The sequence below is a fragment of the Rhopalosiphum maidis genome, chromosome 4 (assembly GCF_003676215.2).
Source record: "Rhopalosiphum maidis isolate BTI-1 chromosome 4, ASM367621v3, whole genome shotgun sequence".
NCBI lineage: Eukaryota > Metazoa > Arthropoda > Insecta > Hemiptera > Aphididae > Rhopalosiphum > Rhopalosiphum maidis.
Genome location: NC_040880.1, coordinates 43,404,746 through 43,421,075, shown reverse-complemented (window position 1 = coordinate 43,421,075; position 16,330 = coordinate 43,404,746). Strand labels below are relative to the sequence as shown.

The 16,330-nt window shown below is 33.1% G+C and overlaps 2 protein-coding genes across 3 annotated transcripts in view; one reads left to right on the top strand and one right to left on the bottom strand.

Moving 5' to 3' along the window:
- LOC113556017 overlaps positions 1 to 12,446 on the bottom strand; it is a 39,683-nt gene extending 27,237 nt beyond the window's left edge. Inside the window, exon 1 of one of the 2 annotated variants that reach the window (XM_026960708.1) lies at positions 12,125 to 12,446. The gene's annotated coding sequence lies outside the window, so the exon portion shown is untranslated. The remainder of the gene's footprint in view (positions 1 to 12,124) is intronic. The other variant, XM_026960709.1, reaches the window with a different exon arrangement.
- Positions 4,254 to 5,623, top strand: LOC113558171. Its single transcript, XM_026963676.1, has 2 exons — positions 4,254 to 4,799; positions 4,880 to 5,623. The coding sequence occupies exons 1-2, from the start codon at positions 4,254 to 4,256 to the stop codon at positions 5,621 to 5,623; spliced, it is 1,290 nt and encodes a 429-aa protein (XP_026819477.1).
- Positions 12,447 to 16,330: the final 3,884 nt, after the last annotated feature.

Here is a 16,330-nt window from a genome sequence, read left to right as displayed (position 1 = left end):
CCAACAACAAAATAGTATATTTATTTGTAATTTTTATTACCTATTTAATATCCAATCTCAAACCCGAGTAATTTGATTGGTCATATTAGACCTATATAAATGATAATGTAATGAATAAGTGGCGCTTATAGAACAACAAATATTGATGAATTTCCGACTAGATTAAAATCATTTGATAAACTAGCTTATCTTGAAGTACGTATACGTATCATAGTAATATATGTAATTAAATTATATGTACAGGTAATAATAAAATAGTTAAATTGTAGCCTACAATTTGTAGGTATCAGGTATACTTAAATAAGTAACTATGTTAACTTGTTATTTAGACAATTAATATTTAATATAATTATTCGAGAGAGTACATTAAAGCAGATTACAGTTGTTAATAAACAATTTGTTTTTATATGAAATAATACAAACAATTTTAACGAGCAATAACAAGTGCAGTAACTATATGCAATAAAAATAAATAATAAACTAATAACTATAGCCAATCTATAACCTTAAATAACGAATAAATAATATATAATCTGTTACTTATTAATATTATATGTAATAAATAACATTAACTAATTATTAATGCTAGATACTGAATGATAATTACGGTTAGATTTTAATAATGTATTTAAAAAAATAGTGTAGGTAAAAGGTACGATAATTATTCAAAAAATTCAACTATAGAAAACATTTTAAAATTTCTATACAATTCACAAAGAGGGTAAATAATAAAGTAACTATTACATAATACCATTGTCCATTATATCTGGATACCAAAAATGTTAATATTAATACTTGATCGAAAGATATAAAAAACGTATTAGATTCACTATAATAATACTACTGTATCACACAGAAAAAATATGTTAAAGTCCTCCTCCTTAACACGTATAAACGTGAAAACTCATTCTTTAGATGTGAAAAATGACTTTAGAACCACTATAATGTTGTTTACTAAAACCTTTTAGACTCGCTCTCCAAAATGCTGCCACTCTCAATCAATTTCCACTAATACTTAAATTCATAAACACCGCTCAACTACAAAACAAAATTTAAAATAATATTTAAAATTAATTTTATCTTGTTTAAAACCTATAAAACATTGTTATTGATAGCTTGTGATTGAACTAAAATTATAATATAACTTTGTTAGCCCAATGGTCCGTGCCACTGAGAGTTTATTAATAATAACAATATTTAGATGATATAATTCGGCGTTTTTTAAAGTATTTTCTTAATAAGGTTTAATATAAGATAGGTAATGCATAACTTTTATTGAACGGCATACGTACATGTATATTATAACAATTTGAATAAATCAGTGATATTTTTAAGTGCCTAATTATTTTTTAATGAAATTCATATTTTGTCTATGATTATCTAGTATAAAAATATGTTGTAATTTATTATTTGATTAAGATTTAAGACGAGTAGTAGATTTTAGTAAACATTTTTCCGTTTAGTGCACAATAATAAAAAATAAATATGTAGGTACGTTACATAAGCAGTTATCGCATTTAGATATTTCTCCAATTATAGTTATTTTTTTTTAATATTGAGTACGAAATCGCTATTAATAATATTAGGTACAATAATAATTTTAATTTGGTTAACATTTGTCGTTTCGCATTATTTATGTTCATATAATACTCATTCGTCATAAATCATGGTATCTATAATCAATACGTTTAAGTTGTATGTAAAATATGTTACAGAGATAATATTTTACACAAAAAATATAAAATATATACAAATTATACATATATGATAATAATATACTAACGCTGCGTAACCTAACTGCAATTATTTAAATTTAAATGGCATAAATTATTATTATTGTTAATTCTAAGTGATTAAATTAATAGATCAAGGAGCCTAACCATTCGCAATATTAATGATAATTTTATAGCATATTATGTATACGAATATATTAATGTTATATAATATAATGAAATGTGATAACTACTAGTTCAAAGTTTATTATTATATGTTTATTACTAACGTGATATGTATAACCACATAGATTATACACAAGTGGTTTTTAAGATAATATAATATTATAATTTAACGTTAAAAAAAATACTTAACCGAACACTGTAATAATATTGGCTTTAATGTAATTGATTTTCTTGTAGTATTTCTTATATGCAATGAGATAGGTTACCCCAAGTCTCGGAACACGTCCTAATAAATAAGATAGGTAGGTACTTACATAACCATAAATACTATTTATCTGACTTTTGAAGCTGGCGAAATGTATTTATTACTCATAAATGTTCCCAGCCGCAAATTACTTAAAGAAATAGTAGGAATTCAAATCAGTGTACGATAAAAAGAATAAAGTCAACACTCGATATAAGCCATTGTGATTTGTAAATTGCGAGTCGGACACAAAAGATTTAACGAGCTATAGCAAATCGTAAAACGTTACTTTTCGCGTCACATCGCATTGTTTCACCCGAATCTAAGAGGTTTTGGCCATATAAAGTACAGACCGTAGCAAGTGTTTCTTTTGATAAAGTAGAATAGGACTAAATATATATATTTATATATAATATGATTGCGCAATATATATATATAGCAGTCTAATCGTTGTGAATCGTGATAATACTACATAATAATTATATTATCAATTATCCTTAAAAACGCATATACTTATTTTTATCCAACGTATATAATCAATAATCCGCTATCTATCCGTTTTCGTTAGAAACATTGCATTATTCACAAGAACCCGATTACGATTATAATATTAGACATCGGCTTTAACATTTATTGCGATTCGTGTCGATACGAATTTATTTAAAATATTATTTCGCATACCTTTGAGAAACGTCGAAAGGTACGTTTTTACCAGATACGGTAACATTATATAACATAATATATTGATTCCCGTATTCCCGATGAATTTTACCCGGTCATTTTCCCGTTACATATTATAATATGACAAATTACGCATAGCCGGGTTATTAAAAACAAATTGTTTTGCATGAGTTACATATCTTCGGAACATCATGCACTGCGCAACCGTTCAAACATAGCCAAATTGGCAGCGTTGAAATGGCAAAATCAACTTCGACATAAATGTCCATTTCCCCCCGCACAAGTATAAATCAATACCGATATCGGCATGTTATTTATTTCTGTATGGTGTACCGTATAGACCTTTAACAGATCACCTTTCGTCCCGATTAAAGCAGATGTATGCGCGTACATGGCGCACCGCACGTCACTGGGACAATATTGTAAAACTTAATATTGCAAAATAGGTTTTATTGGATTAAAAGTAAAACCGAACAAACAAATTATTTACGGGTATTGCGTTGCGTATTATGTCTTTCATAATTTCTTTTCCGACAACGTTGATACCGCAAGCTGCTCTGCTACGAATATTATAAATGTTAATAATATTACTATCGTTACAACTCCTTCGCCCGTCGATATCTTTGACTTATATCCCGTACAGTGATTGTAATACAATCCACTTGATGTATATTATAAACTAAAGATATTAATTCAAAAAAAAAATATTAAATATTCGATCTAACAATTTCGTGTTCTCGTGTCGAATAATCAAAACGTTAAGAATACAAAGGACAACAATTCATAATGAACATATTATTATGACCACGGACAGAAAGTAGTACAATCGCAGGAAACAAAAACAAATTAAAAATCGAATCTCATAACAATAATAGAAACATAATATTATGATATTTTTTTTAGCGTGAGAAAAGCGATTAGGCGTGAACTCGTTTCAAAATAAAATATAAACAATAATTGTATTGTAGTATCTACGTGCATAATTTATTAAAAACAACATATTATAATATTATGTATCATCTATCAATAGTCAGACTATGTGTGCAATATACTGTGATGTAAATATTATTTATTTCGTGTGCAACGTTCGGGCGTTGACAAAATCATTTGTATTCATAACGTTCGGATTATCTTCATCACGCGGCGTTAACAGATATAATCCTTTGGAAAACTTTTTCGCTCAGCACATAATACCTACAATAATTTATGCACACAGATTTGGGATGTGGGTCATTACGGTTTTTTTTTCCCCGATTCGAGATTTGAGTGTTTTCTGCGTCGAATTTCGCTCCGAATATAGTTTGTGTTGGGCACAATATATTATTATTTAGTTTTTGGATCTCAAACCTTCTCTTTCGACTATGTATGAAAACTGCACGACGTCGAGCGCTATATTACGCATTTTTCGTTTTTAGAACGGCACTTCCGTCATGCGTCATACGCGAATCGTCATCGCGCGCTCGGAGCAATCGCTGCTGTTGCTGGTCCTGCTTCAACTGACCCCGTTGTGCGTCCGGCCGGGCAGCGCGGAACGGCGTTACGACCACCACTTGCTGGGCACGAGCCCGGCGTGGAACGGTTCTTACTACCCGCGAGCCGTCATCCACAGTCGGTTTCAGATGACTCGAGCCGGGCGCGTGATAGTCGTGTCCCCGCGCTTCCGGCCCGGCGTCCCGTTTACGTTGGGTTCGTTCCGGACCGCCGGCATCGACGATCGGGCCATCGTCGAACCGGACGTTCTGCCATTGCCTTCCGCGCCCGACGCACACTCGCCCGAGACGTCGGCCGAAGCAGACTCGGCATCGGCCCCGCTCATCAACGTCGTCGACCTCTGCGTGGACGACATCAATGACGTGGTGTGGTTGTTGGACGTGGGCGTGGTGGACACGATGACCGACAGTCCGAGACGCGTCGCCCCGGCAAAGGTCGTCAAATTGGAGATAGACGACGATCAGGACCACCGGAGACCGCCAAAGGTGCGTTACCGAGACGCGTATGGTAGGGCATTTGTCAAAGTGTAATCGTTTTCCTCTCTGGTCGACATCTCTCGACGTAGTCGTCGTACAAGACGTTCGAAATCAAGACGGTAATGGCCGGTACCGCGGACGACTGTGCCGAGACTCCGTCTTGCCTGCAATACATTACGACGTACCGCTCGCGAACCGGAGATTGCAACCATTACGCTTTCGTGTCGGACGCGGCTCGGAGCACTGTGCTGGTGATGAACACGGACACGGGCGCACAGTGGGCCATGGACTTCCCGCAAAAGTCGACGGGACTCGAAGCGTCGCCGCGGGACATACTGTTCATGGTGCAGCTGCAATTGGCGAACGGCCAGACGTGGATGTACACCACGTTCATGTCCGGTTGCAAGGTGTTCGCCGTCGACCTCGAGTACATCGACCGATGTACGTTGGACGCGGCCCAGCCGGCCATAGTCGAGGTGGGACATAAACCTTACCAGATCACCGTGCTCGGCACCGACACCGGTAGCCGGATGTACTTCCGACGGCCCACCGAGAACGAGATATGGTCGTGGGACGCCAACTACGGCCCGTTTCACCAGATTGGCTTTCAGCTGGTGTCCAAAGGCCGGGACTGCCGGGCCCCGGTGCACGTGGCCCCCGGCTACGGCGGATTCATTTACGTGCTCAGAAACAACTTTGCCGACTACGTGCGCAATACCACCGGTTCGATGGGCGCTTACAGCCTCATACAGCCCGTGATCACACTATCTTCTCCCTGTTCTTCGATCTCCACCACTACTTCCGAAGCCAACCAGTGCGCGTATCTGAACTGAAATTGTATTTTCATTTTCATTTTTTTTTTTTTTTTGCTTTTTCACAATATTTTTTTTTGTTTCCGATTACCTTTTCTAATGAATTATCATTAGAAAATATTGTCTTCGATGTCGTTGCGTTTGTTAATTGACAATAAAACCGTTCTAATTTTTCTCTCATCTTTAATTTATATACTTTTATTCAGACTAAACTATACGGTGTAAGATATTCACGGTCGGGATAGGAACATATAAATATTATAATATACACTGCTCCCCTTTGTTGCGGTTTTTTGGAAAGAAAGCATACGTGCACGAAAAATACACTTGTTTTTTGGACGGTAATTCATACACACCAATTTTTAAATAAATAAGTTTTATCAATTATGACTTATTAACTTAATGTTTAATTATTATTCATATCGAGTTGTGTGGCGAAATATAATGAATACAATTTCAGAATTGTATAACTTCTTTTTTGAATAACATAATATTGTTTGGGAAACGTCTTGTTAATCTAATCATTATATCTACAGCATCGAATTTTAATATATTTTGTAGTATATAAAAAAACTGATAAATTCGCAGCCATTCAAATAATACCATCTCTATTGACTCTATTAAGTATCTATAATGTGTTACGTATATTATTAGAGATGCACAGACATTTGTTTTCGCATAACACTCATGGATCAATCATATACCACTGATGAGTAATGACTAAAGTTGCCGTTTTAGGTGAATTTTTACTCCGTATACTATCAAATATCGCACATGTAACATAATATCGAAATTCAAGAATCACGCATATATTCAATAGACAAAATCGTTGAAGTGACTTTTAAAGTTCAAGTGTGTTGAGAAAAAAAATATAAAAATACATTTTTATGGATATTAATGATATTTTTAAAATAAAACAATGTATAAAAACGAGAAATTCTGGTTCAATCCACGATCGATTGTGGTAATATTGTCATTGGAAAAAAGCTTTTGGAACTGACGTAATGTATATAGTGGGTCAAATAATTGGCAATCGAACAATTCGGTCACGAGCAGGCGCCCGATATCAAATTGTTGACCACCGTTTAAGTACCTATATATTGAGTATGTTAGAAATTTAGAATACGCTGCAATTAGTATTTCTACTGGTATAGTATGTACGTATACGTATATAAGCACTCATTGCGCACTTGCGATTGACGGCTGAAAAATGTTGTTCATAGTCACGTGAATTATGTCAAATCGAATTCACTTTTGTAATCGTCGATGGCACACGATTTTCTCTCACATAAAGTTAATATATATATTATATAGCGAAATATTATACATTAATAAAGAGCAAGATGAATATTGCAATATAACCGTATTGCAATTATTTGTAGTGCAGACGATGAGACGAACCGTAAGACGAACTGCGCCGGGAACGTTTTTCGCAATTAAAAAATAAACGAAAAACCGTCTTATCGAAATATTCTGCGTTTATTGCGGACTAAACCATTTTTAATATCGGAATAATAACACGTCCTATCCGAGACGCGTCTCACGAAATAGGTCAATCGTTTTAATTATTTTTTTCCAAGAATACCTACACATACGTATATAGCGCGTATGCGCTGTGTACAACAGTGATAATATTAATTCGTTAAATTACTATCACATTCATCAGTTCATCGCGTAGATTTCATATCTCGTCTCCGCAGACGATGATCGATTTATATTATATTATTTGCTTTTAGAACATACAACGCATTAACAGACGTCGACGGTTTTGACCTGACATATAATATTACACGAGTATAATACTACCCTCGGTACTTTAGACATCTATATATCAATCCGTTGTAATGAATATCCCATTCGTTATAGTACCTATAATACCGGTTTGACAAAGATATAGTCGCACACGCTAAGCCCATACTCAAAAGTGCTGATACTGTGTCGGGTGACTTGATATTTGAAAGCAATCTTTGTGCTGAAAAAACGATTCCGAATGAATCTTGGCTTATCCAAAAGTGGTTGTTACTATAATAATATACACTCGCTGATTAATATTTATTTCAACTCGTACCGGCGTAGGTACTCTGTTTTTTTGTACACTGTTTTTTTCGTATATTTAAAATATATTATCTGTAAAAAGCATTAATTTTATCGCTCCAAAATAACAGTAAAATAAAATAAAGGGCACTAGTTCGCCACAATAAAAATCATAGCAATACTTTTGTCTTTATTTGATCTGTTGCTAAATCGATCAAATAAGTAAAAATATTTTCACGACTATAATAAATTAGATATACCTATGTATTATATGCATAAATATACGCACACCTACGTTTTGTTTTAACAATCCCGCAAAAACGAGTTGTTGAAACTGTTTTTGGCGTTTGTTCAAATTGTGAAAAACATCATATTGACATGAACGTTTAGTGGTTTAATTCAATTTATCTATATTTTGCGTCATGGGACACTGTTCCAAGTATACTTGAAACTGTTATTTTTAAAAATAAAAATAACAAATTTGAATTAAACAATTCAACTCTTGCAATATTATAATATTCCTAAAACAATTAAAAAAAACCTTTTATTTTAAATAACTAAACTATTTTTTGCTCATTACGTCTCAATTTAAATGTATTTTCAAGTATAAAAAAAATAAAGGGTACGTTTACAAAAAAGTATTTATCATTATTAAGATGCATCCAATTGTATAAATCCTATTTTCATTAAATTAATTAAAAATTCGTTAATCACATGAAAATCTCATTATTTAAGGTTACGTTTAAGCATATTTAACGTATATTATACCTATAGTTTTCACTATAATCAGTTGATAATTTTATTAGAGCAAAATTCAACATTACAACTACGAGTATAAAGAATAACGTATAGTTATCTAACTAATAATTTCATTTTTATTTTTAATATATGAAAACAAATATTACACTTGGAAAAAAAATTAGCATGTAGGATACCTTTTCGTTTTAAATAGGCAACAATATATTTAAATATATTATAATAATAAATAAAAAAACGATTCAATAATAACCACGGTCTTTAAAAATTAATATATATATATAATAATAATACTATATTATATGTCATCTTGCTATATTATATTATATACAATCGATATTTTTATTATGAGTCGTATTTTAAATATAAATCTATAACCTATCCTAACATATTTTAAGTAACTACAATTTTTAATAGTACATCGTTAATATAAATAAACATGTATTCTACACTATTTAGATATATGCGTATATGACATTTATATTTACCTGTAGAAATAGTCTTAAATCACATATAGCTTAGACTAATTGACTGTTAGGGACGTTTAATTGAACAATTTCAATTGTTTAATATCACTCTAGGAAGAGGTGACCTTCGAATAATTCAACAATAATTATTTTCACATTCAATTAGATTATTTTTTTTTCGTCATAGAATGATTTAATGTGAATTATTTATACATGTTATATTTTTCTGATTCATCACTTCTAGACTGTCATACAACAATGCATCAAATAAAATGCTTATATCAAATACATAATATTATGTAAGCTTTATTCCATTTAGCTACAGTAAATTATTTACAGGTACTAACAATACTTATTGTTTGAAATTACTAATCGTTTCATTTATATGAATAATTTTCAATATATTCTTATTATGATGTGATGATTTGCTTAATCTGTTAAATTATTATTTATATTTCGTGATTATTTCAAATAAAAAAATGTAATCGTATATATGTCAAATTAATTGTGTTCAGTTGTGACTATAACGTGAGGAAACGAACATAACTCGACCTACTATTATTATCACTGATATTTCAAGTATTACAATAATATTTAGTTTAATTTAAATTAATTTACATTATAATATTATACCGGAATAATGCAATATACATTTATTATATTGACTATAATTTAATATTCTTGTACCAGTTGTACTTACACAGGAAAAAAAACGTATCGCTTTTATTTGTTGAAAAGCTAAGTCAGCTTATCATGGTCAATACTATTTAATATTAAATTTAGTCATTAAAATTCCCATTTTTAAATATTTTTTTATAGGTACATATTATATAATATTTGTAATAGTAAGTTAATATTTAATAAACTAATAAATAATGACGTTTATCCATTTATCTCATTGAAAACCCATATCGAATAAAAAGCACCTACTGATAACTATATAGTTGTTTAGAAGAGTAGTCGTGACAATATATTGTTTATTTTACGAGCAAATAAAATACATTTATAAATGCACATGTTATTAATTATTACAATTTCAGCAAAAGCGTATTGATCAATCTAGATATCGTACAATAACCACTAACGTGGATATTTTACATGATATGTTACCTATGACGAATTGTATTATAGTAAAACTATTTAATAATAATATATTAAATACTTTTGTTATTTTTAGTATCATATTATGCGTAACTAGGTTTGGGCGTAGTATTATACTATTATGTTAACAATAAATAACAATAAATTATGTGTTTAACACGTTGAGCCATAAAATAAAACTACACACCTACATCATGCTGTCTGACTGTGATTTAATCGATTTTTATAAATTTGATTAGCCGAAAAATAGATAGGATACAATTCATTAATCTATTAAATAAAAATGTTGTGTTACACGTGAAACGTTTAAAATGTGTTTATAATAAGTAATCGATTTATAAAAGCACAATATAAACAACGGATCGAATTAAAATTAGTAACGACAAAAATTAAATTCATTACCCACACTAAAAATCAGGAAAAGTATCAGTCTAAAACACACATAATCATGCGTCGTTCTTTAGGTTAAATTGTAACCTATATATTTTTTGTAATACGATTATCGATATTTATATGGCGCAATGATAATTAATAGGTAGGCAATGATTAATGATTATAACCTTTCGATGATAACGATAATATTAATAATTGTACCAATAGCACACAATATTATTACGAACATAAACTATTAATTATTATTAAAAATATGTTTTTGTTTATCATATTATATTGAGTACAAAATCAAAACAGTCAAAGTGTACAATATCAAATTTAAAAAATATACATCATGCTCGTTTATAATAATAATAATAATCTCTGTTATGGAAAAACTATATTTAGGTACACGCAATAACATTTAACACACGATATAACTTTATTCTCGATGCGCATACTTTAAATATGGATAAAGTTAATAAATTTTATATTAATATCACTGAATTAATTAGTTAAAGTAATCGATTTCGCGTGTTATTAAATATGGGCCAATACTGAGTTTATTATTATATTATTATAGTGTTATCTTTTTGTAAATACTCGCGATTGTTTTGCGTAGTCTATATGATCACGTTGAAAATATAATATACACCGAAATATTACGGTATACCATAACAATAAATAATAATATAAATATATATATATATATATATGTATATAGGTAAATAGCTTTATGAAAATATCTACTGGTGGGGTATTCTATACGTAGGTAATACTCATAACACGTGCGGATCAATATTTATGCATTATACTCTTATTATATGCGATCAACCCCGTCGCTGAATGGGTCGTCTAAACACAAAAAAAAAACTTCAGTTACTCGTTACACTATAAACATCAGCATATTATTAATAATATATCGTTATGTGTTTATAATATTATACCTATTGATGTAATATACATCATTTGCCGCGCGTCATGTCGTACGATATAATGTTATATATTATGCGACGCGCATTAATAATTTAACGATGTCGCGCTGTAAACCACGTGTAGACGTCTAAAAAGAGTACCTATAACTCAATGCATAATACACTCATGCGTCATGTATGTTATAATATAATATTATGTAAAATGACATTTTTCGGGGCGGTAACTGCGTCAGAAGATACGACGTCGACGGCTGATCGAACGACCTGTTAGCCCGAATAGGAGACCTCCTCGGACGCGTATATTAAAATATTATACTGTTAAACGCCATACGATTATAATATTCCGGAATATAAAACATCGTTTCGAACGCGACAAATGCGTTTTGAAAAAGGTCATCGGATATTGATTTTCGTACGAGAATCGCGCGCCGCGTAAAGTCACCTGGTAGGTAAGCCGTCGGGCAAAGCAGAGGATGGCTGCACGTACGAGATACAAGACAAGAGCGGAAGTGCAGATGTCCCGTGACACCCTCGAGTGTAGTTCGATCGAAGCGCATGTGAATATGCGGGGGCGAATGAAAACGAATTTTCGCGTGTAAACAGTTCCTGGTATCGACGATCCGGTAAACGCGTCGAAGGGGAGAAATACCGCGAAATAAGGTAAGTCGATCCTTTCGTGTGTGTGTGCGTGTGTGTGCACACGCACGTGTACGACATCATAATCGCTCTGCAACAGCGTGCGATGGAATTCCGATCGTGTCAGACCGACTTTGAGGGGCGCGCGTGACGGATCGTGATCAGTGGCGTTCGTGGACACGACAGACGGGCATAAAATATACGGTGTATAATATACTCACGGGCGTGCGAAGGATTCGACTGGTGCGGCTGTTTTTTTTTTTTTTGTTTAGCGCGTTACACCGGCGGCGATCGTCCTCGTCGTCCTTTCCTCCTCGCGGCGGCACAGCGGCAGCGTCGTCGTCCGCGCCTGGCGGTATCGAACACGCGGATGCGCCGATCCCTCTCGAGAAACCGGCGAGGGATGACAGAAACGATCAAAAACAATAACAACGGTACCCGTCACCGGAGCCGATGGTCAACGGATTGTGTACGCCGGTCGCGCGCGCGCGCACGCACGTCTGTGTGTGTCTGTGTGTGTGTGCGCGCGCGTGTGTGCGGGGGAAAAAAAAAAAAAAGAAGTGTTTCGCGACTTTACGGCGCAGGCGACGCGGCGACGGCCGTGCGGTTTCTACAGCCGATGGATGCTAAAAATGCCGCCGCCGTCGCAGTCGATCATACGCGCGCCGCCCGCGCCCGACCGTGGACCGAGGCCGGGCGGCGCTAGCGCCCCAAGCGGTCGCGGTCATCGAAGAAGCCGCCGCCGCCGCCGCCGCCGCGCGTCGTCCTCCGCGGTTGGGATAACTATAGATTTTTTGGCCTAGGGCAAGTACGCGGGCGACCACAATAGCGGCCGTCGACCACTGCGGCGAGTCGCCGGTGCACGGCGAGCGCGATGATGTGCATGTGCTGCAACGCGGTGCACTCGCGAAACCGCCGCCGCGGCGTTATCGCTATTACATCGGATAATGACGATGGTGACGATGATGATATCGTTGTGGCACGTCAAAGCGGCGTGACGAGGACGAGGTACGCGGCACTGCGACGGGGGCGAGTGCGGCGATATCGCGCTGACCGTTGCGACCAACCGAATTACAGTTTTGGGTTTCTTTTCTGCGAGTTTTTTTTTTTTTTAATTCAATTTGATTTACTCGCGCGGCTCTATCGACGCGACAATCGCAAACCCGTAAACGTATACAACACGAATTTTTCAACGTTAAATACACATAACGATTGTATTCCATTTCGAATTTGTGCGCACAGCACCAAACGACGATTCGGGGACGAGTTTACTGTACGAATTTAAGTGCAGTGACGCGCGTCGAGAAATGTTTAGTGTTGATTTCGATTCGATTCATCAATGCCGTATGCAAAAATTGACGCGAATAGGGTTTACCGACATTGATATATTCTATTAATTTCTTTTCATCGTATCGATGTGTTGTTTTCATCGGTGATATTCGAAAAACTATACACACGACCACCGCTCACCCTGTACAAACCAAATCTGGGGGACTGGAAAATAACTATTGTGTGATCTGTACGAATTCGTATACTTATCGGGGCAATTGAGCGACGTATGTTCGTATCCCAATACAGTGCATCGCGTAGATGCGGCGATGTATATGCAGTGTGTTTTGCTAATGGTCGTCTACAGTAATTACATAATGGTGTCAATTATAATAATTTGCTGATATCGAATAACGTCATCAGGTTCAGTGATGTTCTCGATCAATCATTCTATACAATCCTATACCTTTACAACTTCATTCGACGATTCGATAAATAATGTGTATACAAACACACTGCTTTATGTTAGTGATACATTTTTCAGTAAAAATCGAATGCTTGTAAATATTACTTATAATGAGATATTTGTAGTCACTAGTTAAAACATATGCGTCGTACAATGAAACACACTGTGCTATAGCCATTAAATATTATGTATAATTAAAATTAAAAATCAAACTGAGAACGTTAAATATAGAGAAGGTGACGGTGAAAGCATTATTTTCACGAGATAATTTTTATGTAGTGGTTTGTACGCAATATATTTACAAAACAGTAATTTACAAATAAATCCTATTAACCATTATTTCTACACTAACAGTAAAAAGTTTACATTGAACACAGTACGGTTTTTATGGTTTTGTCGCCGTTGGAGAAATAAACAAAAAAATCAATTCCGACCGAAATGTACACCACAAATGTTTTTTTGTCACGTGAAACACGATTTTATCTTTTAATTTATACCAGACATAAAAATGTATTTCGATTTATTATCATGCTCAATCTAAGCCCACATTGTTTTACTGTACAATATGTTTAGAGGTACTTACTGCCTACCTATACGACAATATTATACCTAAATATTATTTAGTTTTATTTTTACACACTCGGACGCGCATGTCCCCAAGTGTAATTCGATATACTATACACACACATTCGTATACAGAAAAAAATTTAGGAGAGCATTACTACACAGTTGGCATTAAGTCCATGAACAATTATACCCTCCGTCATATTTTGTGGTACAAAACTCACCTGGGCCGTAGGACATATTTTTATAAAAATTAATTTTTACCGCGGTGCGTAATATTAAATTATTATTGTAATGCACTTGGATAATATATAATAAATACATATTACATATTATTTAAATCGTCAGATATAATTATTGCTTTCGAACCATTATACTCATTTTAACCTAATACTTAAACGGTGGCTGGAATCAGCTAACCATATAGAAAGTTAAAGCTAAATTAAAAGTTATTTTTATTTACTTTATAACTTATCTATAGTCAGTTAATTTTCTTATCAGCTTATAATTCAAGTTAATAATTTTTACACATATATATATATATATATATATAATACATAATTCATGAATATACTATAAATCCGCAAATTTATCGATAATAATGAAAAATATAAGTTCATTGGTCACATATTTTGGATACTCGAATTTGAAATTAATCACCTCGGGAACCTTTTTTCTTTTACATTCTGTTGGTTTCCTACCAATTTACCTGCAGTGTCCTGTCAAATAAAGAAATTAATGTTAATTTAACAGTAATGTTACTGCAGTTACTCTTATTACAGAATGGTCCACATTTTATTGAATACTCGATAGAATCAGAAAAATACATGACCAATAGACTTAGACTTAGAAATGTATTGTATTAAACATAAGATATAATATTAAGTGTTAATAATCGTGATGTAAATATCATACTTCTGGTTTGATTATGTCGATGATGCTACTAAGCTAAGACAACCAAAATAAAATAATTTTTTAATTTTAATTTAAATATTAATTCTTAATTCTTAGGAATTACATAAATTATATGTTATTTTTATAAAAACCAGATCAATGAGCAAAATAAGCTGATACAACAGAATGTGAAAAATCGATAAAACGCCGATGAGAAAGAGAGCATAATGGCAGCCACAATATACAACAATTGACGTACAATTTTTACGCGCTTAATAAAAATTGAATTTGTAATTATTTTTTAATATAAATAATTATGTATTTCAAGTATTTGTATTCATTAAATGAGCAAAAGACAAGTGTTTACTTAATTTAATAAATTGTTTTATGGTATTTAAAATTGCAGTACAATGCATACAAATTCGTCATCTAAAATGTATGGTTTGAAGTCAAATCTAAATAAATCATAGACTTCACTATTATAAAACTACGTCTGTTTTATTTATTTGAAACTAATTCTACAACCAGAAGAAATTAACAAATATAAAAGCGCTATATTGTGCAGGTGTATCTCTTTTTGGAAAATTTTGGGCAGATCGGCGTCGGTGTACCTCGTGTAAATTATGAACTAATTCGACAAAGATATGATAAAACATTAGATATATTGTTTATTCAAATTGCTCTCTAAAATGTTCTGATATCTCTAAAAAAGAAAATCTCTGTCAATTTCGTAAAAATCAGTCAAATAGATATTGACTATATAAACCACAGACGAACATTTATAATTCATGTATACATAGATTCTTAAAAACAAGAGAGGTGTATATAGGCTGATATATTAGTATGCTTAATTTATTAATGATGTAAAAACCCACGTTACGAATGATTAAAAATTTATTTTTATTTAAACTTTAAACTCCTAGTCTGACACTTTGATCGAATGAGTCACTGACTCACTGTTTGTGTGCTACCGTGTAGTTTATGCTTAATAAAACTGTTATTGGATTTAAGCCACGATTCGATAATACTTATACGGTATTGGCTGTAATGAAGAATAACAGTATATAATACATATCAATATAGTAGACAACAGGATGACAGTAGAAAAAAATGGACCTACATTTTTTTATATAAAATCAAACATTAAAAAACCAGTGAAAATAATGAAGTAAAATACAAATTTAAAATATAAATACTTATAGCTTGATAAAGTTAACTACACACATGACCACTT

Bases quoted from the DNA above. Each gene is read 5' to 3' on its own strand.
- LOC113558171 (XM_026963676.1), top strand. From the start codon at position 4,254: ATGCGTCATACGCGAATCGTCATCGCGCGCTCGGAGCAATCGCTGCTG. The intron at 4,800-4,879 runs GTGCGTTACCGA...CTCTCGACGTAG, and splicing joins ACCACCGGAGACCGCCAAAG to TCGTCGTACAAGACGTTCGA.